Below are 12,089 nucleotides of genomic sequence, written 5' to 3' on the forward strand. Positions count from 1 at the left end.
TGAAATAGTTCAGACTGAGGACTATAACACGAGGAAGATAGTTTTTACAATGTCTACCTATACATATAATTACACAACTACAATACAATTTATAGAAGAACTTATTTTTGAAGTAGAGACAAGATTATTTCTATAGTTGCAGAAATTGGATCATATTGATATTGTTGGTGTAGTGAAGAGTATATTATTAACTGCAACTGCTTTTAAAACGTTGAAAGTAATTGTTATTTTATTGCAATATCTCTTATGTTATCATTTTAGTTATATAAAATATATTTTAAGCTGTACCTACTTGTTTTTTTTTCAAGCAGACCATACAACGAAATTGTTATATTTACGAGAGATATATTCAAATAATTTAATAGTTAAAACGGCAATATAATTAAATAATTCAATAGTTGTGGAATGTGTTTAATAGTAATAATAATGTAAGAGAAAAAATTAACTCATAGTTCACACAGAGTTATTTAGTTCCAAACTAAGAAGATACGGTCCTATTGGTACTATTTAGCTATTTCTTTTTGTAAATATGTAGGTACATAATATACGTAGAAAACCAGATTAATACAAAAACAAATGTTTTGCATTGTGCAAGTTAAACGTCTGATCATCAACACCCTCATAAACATTTTTTACTTTTTAGTCACTTGAATGCTAGCATTGATAATATATATATTAGCATCAACTATATAAAATATATAATTCCGGTATCTCCCTACGAGACAGACTGCGGAATACTGAGATCAGAAGGCGCACTGGAGTTATATCCAAATGAATGTAATGCCTTCTGGGACTAGGTATTTTTGGGGACTGTCGACTCGCCAAATGTTTTTATGTAAGAAAAAAGAAAAATACAAAACCATATAAGAATAATTTGTGAGTACTTATTGAATATCGAAATCTCTTCGTTATATTTATAGATTACTAGTGTTTACATGTGACTCCATCCGCAATTAAAACAGAAGAGTAAATGGGGATCTCCTTACTTTTATTTTAATTTTAAATACTATATAATACCTGCTAATTATACCACGGCATTGTGCATGTAAATTTAGATTAAGTAAAAGTATTATATATGTTAATTTAAGACGGTTTGTGTAGCATAAATTATTCAAATTTGTTCTGTCGAAGAGGGGAATGTGATTTAGTGACAAATATTTTCAGAAATTTTCAGATTTGTATTATTGGTAGGAATCCTCCGATCGTTTTCCTGGTTGTTATACTCTGGAAACGAATTCCGATCCAATGTTATTGGACTTACGATATTATACACTTTTATACACTAGTAATGTATTAATTCTGTTGTAGTTTTATTTTATAAGTATATATATACATATATATACTTGTACAATAAAATATATATAGGTAAAAAGATAAGATAAAGGTAGTATAAAATAAATAGTTTTATTTGTCTATCTAAATTAATTTTGAGATTAGAACACAGAGTAGCTTTGAGCCGATCTTCAAACCTCTACGGTGCTTAGGTTGAAGTTAGGCAGAACTTGGCTTTCAGGCTCTCAAGAAGTCCTTCCGAGGTTTTGGAGTGCCCAATTTAGTCCTGTGCAGCTGTAAATTGTAGCAGATAATTGAAGAATTTGTATTGTTAGAAAAATAAAAGTAAATATTAATAGAATTACATTTTTGAAGCATCATTTTATTTCCTATTATTAAATTAATGTTTACTTTAGTTTTCTACGAAGACCAAACGCGTGTAAGGATACGCTTATAATTCGCTTAAGGCTGTTCTAGAATCGAGTTATCTGGCCATCGGTTCGGTAGATGTTGATCATTTACCAACATCTACCTTCTCTTTGAGGGTAAAAGACAAGTAATTGGCTCTAATGGCTTAGAAAGTGAGCAACATTGATTTATGTTGGTTCTGTACACAGTAATTTTATCTTAAAACTACAGTTACCTAGGATCTTTTTGGACTATTGGTTACGCGTGGAATTTAACTTTTTTTTATTAAACTAAATATAATTTCTAAAATAAAAGTAAGATAGCTAATGTTATTAACTTAACCTAAGTAACAAGGAATAACTTAGGCCAAGTTACTCGTTGTAACATTAGCTATCTGAGAATAAGGTCGCGTCAAAATTGGTCTAGCCATTTCAGAGCTAAGCAATCAATCAGACAGTCAAAATTTAATATCTATTTTTTTATGCAAAATCGTATAGGATTTGAGATAGAATGTACGCTTACATTCTAATTTCGAATTTTAGTTGTGTTGGTATGACTTCTATGTGGTTCTTCCTGAAAATCATTGTGACAAATCCTGACCTGACCTCATGCTCATCTTATGCTTATCATTATCCTCCACTGGTGCCCCGCCAGTTTAAACCGTTAGCTCAGGCGGTGCACCATTCCATTATAATCCATAACAAGAGAAAGTGTTTAGAACAGTTGATTTCATTTTTCGCACAAAATTTATAATGCAAACTTTTTACTTAATTGTTTTTATAATAATACAAAGTTGCTGAGCACATATTTCCTGTTTATCAGTTTAAAGAAACTCAATATACTATGTACTTTATTTCTTTTTCTCCTAGCTCTATTTGAAATTGGGAAAATATGTTCGGGACATGTGTGACCAACACAACAACACCAACAATACGAAAGTTGTACGTTGCTCGCGAAACTTAAAAGGATTTTTTTTTAAATATGCAATTTAAAAAAAATCCTTTCTAGTATGTAGATATAATATATTATTTCGTAGGACCAATATGTCTTTTAGATAAAATAATAATAATATTCTAGCAACGGCTACTTTATTATCATCAGTTAATATATGACCCCATCAATATAATAAACCAACATTATATCATTTATAGCGGCAAGTAGGTACCTACTTTATTACCGTTCGATTTTATCGGTACCTAAAGTGAAAATTACTTTGTAAATTTAGAAATAATACCAAGAAATACGACAAGGGAGTAATGAAAGGGGCATTTGTATTGGTATCGTAATTTCATTTCCTCTTATTTTCAAACGCTTAATAGCTTAAATTGGAGTTTCTTGAATTTGTATTAAAGTTTACGCTTGTTTAGAGCAATAAAGAGCAACGTACCATTGAACCATGAACGTTTCCAGACGTAGGCTACACAAAAAAATGACTTAGTAGCCAAATAAACAACAATTTATAATTCTAAAAAAAATTTGGAATTATGTTAGTACTAGCGTATAGCCTCGGCATAGTATTTTACAAAAAATGTATCATTCTTTTTGCGAAATTTACTCAGAAAGAGATTATGAAGAAAATTTAGATATTATTTTAGTAATATTTTTGTTATTGTATTTATTTTATTTTTTGTTATATATTAATTTGACATTTTTCTATCTTCGAATCGATCTAGTAGCTTAGGAGCCTTTCCAATACAAACAAATATAGATGTAGGAAGTAGGGAGTCAGTAGAAATATTAAAATAAGCAATTATAATTATGGCTGCCGGGCCCATCCGTCTTAATTTTAAACGGATGTTTTATAATATGAATTATTTTACAGTATATAAGGTACTTATCTCTCTCGAAGTTTCGACTACGATGTACCAGCGAGTACGAAGTGCGAAAGTTTATAAGTACCTAACTGGGTAGCACTTGGGATTGGTCTATCAGTCATTAATATTGTTCTTTAGTGTGTAATATAATTCTGTTTATATAATTTTGCCTTTTATAATCTTGTAATATTTAGTTGTTAGTAGGTATAACAGATAAGTAGGTATTATTATCAACGTAGAATAGAATTTGATCATTCTTTTTGCTATCGATTACGTTGATCCATTGTACTTTAATATTAAGCAATTTACTTGGGTAAATTATTTTATTTTATAGCCACGTTCACAATATATATCTAGCTGAGAAGAATGGAAGAAAAGCACTATTGTCGTTATTTAACAAAAGATGTTTGTATAATTTTACTATTTTTATATTTTGCAGGAATAGGTACCTAACATATAAAATACACAATAAACATAGAATGGTATTATAAACCTGTTTTTTGCAGTTTGTTTATAAAAATCAGGCATCATAGAATTAAAAATAAGAAGTATATATACTGTGTACATATAATGTGTACGCTGTCCGTCTGTCTGTCAAACCTCTAGTGGCTTGTGTATCCACAATTGACAACGGTCTGCTCGCTTTGAGCAGGGTTCCTTTACTTATTCACAAGTGTTAGTACTTTTCAACTCGCAGACGGATAAATTTAACTTCAGTCAGATCAAGACAACGATTCCATCATGTCTGATCAACTTTTAGGAAAATACACAACATCTCATCTTCACATTACATTACATTACATCATTATTACATGGTAGTGTGCCTAGACTTGTAATATTGCTGTCAACACTCGAGACTTTACTTAAACTTTACTTTACCTCTCCAGGTAAAATAGATTTAAGTTGAGTGTCAAGCAGTCCACGTTACGACTCCGCGTCGAATGTACGCGTTATTAATAAGGTATGTAGCGCAATATCCAATAAACTGAGTAATGTACAGTAAATAGTACAATTATTACAGTGGTATACTCACTAGTTCACATATTATTATAAACAATAAATTATGTAGCGACACCTCATCACATCACATATAACATTACCTTGGTAAGGTGATAACCGCTGTGCCGCAGTATAAAAAAAGTCTAAAAGATCTAGTAGATCTATAAAAATATTATCTGGGGTTATTATTATTATATTACAAATATTTTATGCAGCGGCGTCGACTTTTTTTAATCTAAGCACAGTGGTTATACCTTAAAATATAACTGATATAAATACATTACATACATTTTTTTATAAATACATATGTTATATACATAGAAAACACTCAGACCAATACTGTTAGTAGAATATTCATGAGTCCAAAGTTTTGCACTGTGCGAGGAATCGAACCCGTGACATTCGGAAGTAAGGTGGTATGCTAAACCGCTAGACCACCGAAGCCGTACGGGAATTAAATTAGGGAATAATATGTATATAATATACATATCACAAAATGCGAGCGCGAATGACTTTTAATGAATTCAAACGTAGAGGGGATAACAATTTGGTACTGACATGTCTAAAGAACATGTGGCCTACCCAACTCCCTCTCTTTCCATCAGATTGGTCATCATCTTGTTTGCCATTACTTATCCACTTTGAACAGTCAGAAATAACATTCAAAATCGTTTAAGATGTTGGTTCGTCAATTTTGCAGTGGACTCACTATGGACCATTTAATATTATTTACTTACTCGTACAAAACCCGATTCGGTCGACTATTCTGTCTGAAATATAAGCAAATGAACCGTAGTATTAATAAGTTGCTGGTACTCGATAGTTACTGTATAAATATAATAACAGCGTTCACTAGATATTGTTTGTGTATTCCTAGAAACGTATTTTAATTACAAAGTTTATTTCTATACTCTCGTTACATTGTAATTACTTAAAGCTTCGTTAGTCTCATGGTTGTTTTCAATAACATTTCATATCAATATTGGACTACGAGGCAATTAATTTGTATCGAAATTACAAATATAATAGATTACAAATTGAAACAATTTAGAGATGAAACACAATATTAATCAACAGGGTAATAAGAAATGATTATAAACATACTTCCAAAAGGTGGAGATTCTCAATTCGATTATATCTGCGATGTTGGATATATTTTCGCAGTTGTTTCGATTGTACATAAATACCATGAAAAATATAATGTAGCATACATGGTAAATTGTTAGCAATGGGTTACCTACATTATTAGTATATCTGTGACCAGAACGAGAAAAGAACCCTTACTTACTGTATCAGTGCACATATATATATATAAAATATCAACAACATAAATGTTCCTGTATGAAATGAAACCACATAGTAATTTACTAAGTAATATTATAAATACGAAAGTTTGTGAGTATGGATGGATGCGGATAGATAGATTGGCTGTTACTCTTTCTCGCAAAAACTACTAAACGGATTTGGGTACAACTTTACAGTAATATTGCTTATACATCAGAATAAGACATAGGCTATAAATTTTCACGGGTGAAAACGCGGGCACAGTCAGTTTACTATACTTAATACTGTCTTTTCAGCAATATTATTGTAATTCCTACAGTAAAATATTGTATGAATATTTTTTTTATTCAATATACTTATTTCTTTTCATATTACCCGATTGAGTTTAGCTTTTAGTTATAAAAAGTAACTATTGAACAAATTTACTATTGAAAATACCTTAGGGATCAATAGATAAGTCCTATTCATGTCCAAGCATATTGACTTGCTATACCTATTGTAACTTTGGTAAATTGGACTTATAAATTATGCGCTATGAATAGGTTCTTCGGATCACTTTGCTTGTTTATAATTTCATAGAATACAAAGCTTTTTGTTATCTTGGTGCCTCTTGATAACTTTTGTTTTGCGAACATGATTAATTTCCGTTGCCGTAAATTCTGAAAGTTGAATTTGCGTAAACTGTAGGTCAGATTGACCTGAGTAGGAAATGAGTATTTTATGACTAGGTAGGTACGTACATAGCTATACTTTAATACGAATCATTTTCGTTTTAAAATTTTATATTTTTAAGACCATAGATTATTTCAATAGTTATTGTTAATTAGATATAATTAAAAGGAATAATAGGTTGGGCACCATTTATGAATTAACTAGCTGACCTAACAAATGTTGTTTTGACACATCAATTAATTCTGGATACAGCCAACCTTTGTCACCTAGGCGTATAAAAAATACCCTACGATCTATTCACCTACCAAAAGTATTGGAGGAGTTCGATAATAAATGCTGTGACATTGAATGTTTATATATTAGACTTTGATAAGTGTTACATATGCAGTGCACATCCCTACAGAAAAGTGCTGAAAAGAACTTGCGCGAACCGAAGAATAAAAGAGGCCGCGATCCCAATATCAACATAGTAGTTGTACAGTTTTATTTGGAACAAGCTACTCGCCCCGCCTTCGCACGGGTGTACATGTATTATATGTTTAAAAACCTTCCTCTAGAATCACTCATCATTAAAATCACTCTATCTATTAAGAAAACCGTCTCAAAATCCGTTGCATAGTTTTAAAGATTTAAGCATACTCGTACATAGGGACAGACAGCGACTTTATTTTATACTATGTAATAATAATAATGATGATATGGTTAATTTCATATTAAATATATATCTACATAAAGCGCTGACTATGTTTTTTGTTACGACTTTTAGTATTTTAGTTACATTGAATGTAGGATTTATTTTTCTAAATTATAAAAAAAATCTACGAGTCTTCTCCAATTTACAGGTATCGCCAAGCATTTCGAGAGACATTGCTCTGCCGCCAACGACGCAGGTGTTCACGGAACTTCGACTTGACCAGCTGTCGGGATTCAGCTCACAGCAGCAGATCCTGCAGACGCGAGCCTCGGATCTCGTTCATCAATAAAATCGATTTTGTCAAAGATCCCTCGCCATTCTGCGTCGATGGAGATGGATCAGTCGTAGAATTCTATACAGCGTGTAAGAATAGTGACGATGAAGTGTAATTTAATGTGGTATAGCTACATTAAATTACACTTCATCGTCACTATAAATATATAATTATATTATAATATATAGTTATAGTAAAATTTGTAATAAATTCTAGAGAATATTACAGACTAAAATTAATATCCTATCCTATTTAAGGATAAATTACAACGACTCGGGCCGAGATTCTAGTCTAGCGGTGCCCTTAGACTATATCTAATCTTATCCTTGAGGCAGGAGTTGGGTCTTTAGCCGCTTCGTAAGTCTTTTCGCCGAGTTTGTGTCAGAGTCCCCTCTTCGGAGGGCAATACAGGTATCTACACGTTTCCATTATCGTCCGGTGAAGCAGTAAATGCAAACTGCATTAAAATTGTTCGTAAAAACAACAGCTTCATCTACGTCTTTGCGAAACTGTTATTGATTTGTACATAGCTATAAACTGTTTTGTAAATTTACATAGCTACTTAGAAATCTTACATTGATACCTCTCAAACTACCTACGGTACTTCAGACATGGTTATCTTAGATATCAAAAGTCGATGTTGTATGTCGAATTGATATGGACCTATATCAATTCTATTCTAGATAAATATCAAGAACTTTGTGTATATTTAGTACCTAAATATTAATATAGTTAGGCACCTAATATCTATATACAATGTACCTATGTTTACCTATGTTTTTAAGTAAAAAGTATGTAAATATTTGTATGTTAGTCTATTAGATTGTTCATAAGTAAACAGGTAGATACTGTTAACAGGTAAATAATTAAAAATTCCAAATTCAATATTACTGCAATTTAATTGTTGAAAGTGTAAACGTTAAGTAAATCTCTCTTTATTTCTATAGAACGTTCATTGTCGTAAGATGTCCGTAAGAAGTCTGTTTAAGTCAGCTTATTTATATGTAAGTAAAAAAAAATACAATTAAAGGTAGGCAATAAGTATTATTTTGTGATATTATAATTATATGTAAGTGAAATGTGAGTAGGTAAAATAATGAAAGATTGTAAATATTATCAACTTAATTTAAAAAGAGGAATATTACCAATTAGAACGTTTTTTGTACCTATATAGAATATCATCCCAAAAATTGTCGACCAAAAAAACGATATCATATTACTGATTCATAACTGGTAAAAATTCATTTGAAATTGGATTTAATGTAAAATATACAATACTTTGTAAATATTTCAAAAGCCTACATATAAATTAAGTGTTCTCTGTTCAAGTTCTAGATACGATATTTGTATAAAATAGATTACAATAAATTATACAAAAACACGTAGCATTTTATTTAGAAAAGAAATAAATGTTGGAAATGATGAAAAAGATGATCATTTGAATGGCCTAATAATAGCAGATGCAATGAAATGACACCCGTTCAACCACACATGTTCTGCGGTAAAAATGACAGAAACGTAAAGACATGACCTTGCGGGAACATCATTATTTTTATAAAGATTACATATCATACTAAGGATGAGCTGACTTCTTAGTGCTCTGGAATGGCAACGCATGAGTGTGTGTAGATGACGGTTATTTTTTAACATTGGGTGGGGTGTCTTAATCTTTACAATTCCAAATCCATAAAAAAAATATCGGCAGACATGTGAGGTGTTGAACTAACATTTGGCAAATCATGTCTATTTTCCTGAGTAGGTAGGTACTTATATTTCAGTCCACCATCGCGGGAGCAGTATGTTTGGGTAAGGAGTTATTGCTCGAGGCCCATAAAGGTCGTCGGATGACCAGAATTGGAATCCAGTAACCGTAAGGACGTTCTATTTGCAAGTATAATAAAATATAATAAAAAAACAACTTTGTTACAGACACAGATTTTATTTCGTCTTTATTAGAGAAACAAACACAACGTTTACAAGAGAATGGAGTAATATTAAACTTAATTATGCAAACAGGTGTTTAAACAGTTATGTTATATAAGAAATATCTAAATTAAAACATTTCACTTCGTAAAATTAACCTGATATTATAAACTTACTTTAAACAGATACGTAGGTACAACAATGGAAATGTTAAAGCGGTGTTCATTCACCTTTTAAACATTTATGATATTTTATTTCATAAACAAACTTAGGGAACAAAATCATATATTTTATAAACATATAATGTATCATATGCTTTCTGTCCTCAGGTTTTTATAGTAAACAATATCCTTTAACATAAATATGCAAATATCGCTAAAGATAAATTAAAAAACAAATACTAAAAACTAAAAGATAATGACAATTTAATTTTTATCTTATAAATATCGACTATTCTATATTAATATTAAATACTGATTCTCAAACTATGACATATTATCATATGAGTAATCAGATCTACACTTTTACATACATTGTTATCAATTTTCATGGATACAAAACCCAGGATTCGAACCTATTTCAACTCCAGACATTATAACATGGTGCGGTTGACAAATGTATTAATAACAAAAATAACGAGAAACTGTATTCAGCGAAACAATTGGTTGCAGATAAATTATACAATATGAGTTGTTCCATTCCTTCCAATGTTATAAATGTGAAATTGAGTTATAATTAAATTTGCAATATAAAGTAATAATTGTTAAAGTATGGTCATACGTAGAAACAAATTTAAGTGTAACAAATCAAAATACAGTTTGTTTGCAGTGCAGGAAATTTGTAAAATGTCAATTGTCATCCGAACCATACTAAGACGCATGATGTCTAAAACAATCTATCCACGATACCGTTTGACTCGATAGATTGGGCCGATATATCGTGTAGAGATAGTGTCCTCTATGTTAGAAGTAATATTCGAGGTGCCAACAAACCAGCCCGACTAAGTGCCAAATGGGACCATGAATAAACGTTTTTAATAGGCCGGATCCCAAATCGTTAATGTACTATAACTAATGAAATATACCATCGGTACATTCATATATAGGATTAGTCATAAAGTGTATATCAACCTAAAGCCTTTGGTAACTAATAAGATAATCTAGTTCTTCTGGATTGTAATAAATTCCTCGTGATTTCGCCATGATCGGCTAATTGATCTGAATCCATCTTTATCCTATCATCCTCCACAAGTGGGGTGTACCATAAGAATAGGCTGATGAATAATAGGTGTAATTGGTGGGATGGAGTAAGTAATAAGGACATTGATAACAATATGTCGTTCACCTAGTTCTTCTGGATTGTGAAAATTAGTCGTGAATTCGCCATGATCTGCTAATTGATCTGAATTCATCCTCATCCCATCATCCTCCACAGGTGGGGTATACCGTAAGAATAGGCGGGTAAAGAATAAGTCCAATGGCTAAAAAACATTAATACTTTAGGTAGCTGAACAAACGTTCACAAAGAAGCAAAGTGGCAAACTGAAAATAATTTATAAAATCTCAACCCTTGGGCGGTCATTGGATCAGTTTAGTATAAAATGTTCAAAATTTATTTTCTTCCTTCCACTTTGTTTTCTTGGTGATATATGGATGTTTTATGAATATTTATAATAACTTTTGACTTGGTATACCCTTTACGACTAACTCTTTACTATCACTAAATAATACCTACATTAAAATAAGACTGTAAGAGAAACGCTTAGGAAAATTAACCGTAACTCAAATTTTGATATACGATAGGCTGAGGTGAAACACAATTATATCATACGAGTATATTTAATACCTACTACATTTATTAAGTAATATGATGTATCTTCATAAATAAATGTTTGCATACATTCAAAACTATTCAAACTATTTCTATGAATAATTCGTGAGTTAGTTTGATTCTGCAACGGCCAAAAAAGAAGAATAAAATAAAATCAAGAAGAAAGAAAACTGATGTCTTTCTTCTTGAAGTTAAAAAAGAAGGAATAGTTTATTGATTTTATTGCGCATAGACGGCTCGTACAACCAATAAAATTAAGCATAGACATAATTTTTAGATTAGAGTTAAACTACTGTTTATTCCAGTAATCAATATTTTCCATGTAACGGGAACATAGACGTGGGCAGAAGTTAGTTTATAATAAAAAAAAAATTTCACAATAATAACCGAAGAATTTTTTTCCGAAATGTTTCTCTTACATAATCTACACCTATATAATTAAAAAAAAACCATAATATGACTGTTGCATGTAAGTCATCTTATGGAAATTTAATTTCCTTAATTATACGTTATTTACTATATTATATTATATATTATATATATAATATAATTATATAATCTGCAATAAAATTTATCAATCTTAAATATCTAACTAAAATTATTATTGTTTGTCGGACTGTCGCGTATATTTATACATACAATTTTAATTACTAGAACTATCTATGAATCTTAATGTGATATTTGGCACATTTGTCGTTTATATTTACAAATACTATAGTTATAATATACTATAGTAGTACTAAAATTAATTAATCTTCTCTACCTAGTAGGCATATATGCTGTCACGTATATATACACATACTATTATAGTACTTATCGCCTAGTATAAAATCTAGTAAAGTCTGGTACTATCTAGTAGGGTATTCTGATGCTCACTTGTATATACATTGTTACTAGCACTAATATTTATGAATTTCAA

The 12,089-nt window shown here is 30.6% G+C and overlaps 1 protein-coding gene across 1 annotated transcript in view; it reads left to right on the forward strand.

The window, feature by feature from the left end:
• Positions 1 to 7,532, forward strand: part of LOC131853902 (neuropeptides capa receptor-like) — a 74,200-nt gene extending 66,668 nt beyond the window's left edge. The window contains exon 7 of the mRNA XM_059204984.1: positions 7,292 to 7,532. Coding sequence (XP_059060967.1) covers positions 7,292 to 7,532 — 241 coding nt within the window. The remainder of the gene's footprint in view (positions 1 to 7,291) is intronic.
• Positions 7,533 to 12,089: the final 4,557 nt, after the last annotated feature.

This window comes from Achroia grisella, unplaced genomic scaffold, assembly GCF_030625045.1.
Source record: "Achroia grisella isolate CSIRO2021 unplaced genomic scaffold, CSIRO_AGI_Agris_v1 utg918, whole genome shotgun sequence".
In the NCBI taxonomy this organism is placed as follows: Eukaryota; Metazoa; Arthropoda; class Insecta; order Lepidoptera; family Pyralidae; genus Achroia; species Achroia grisella.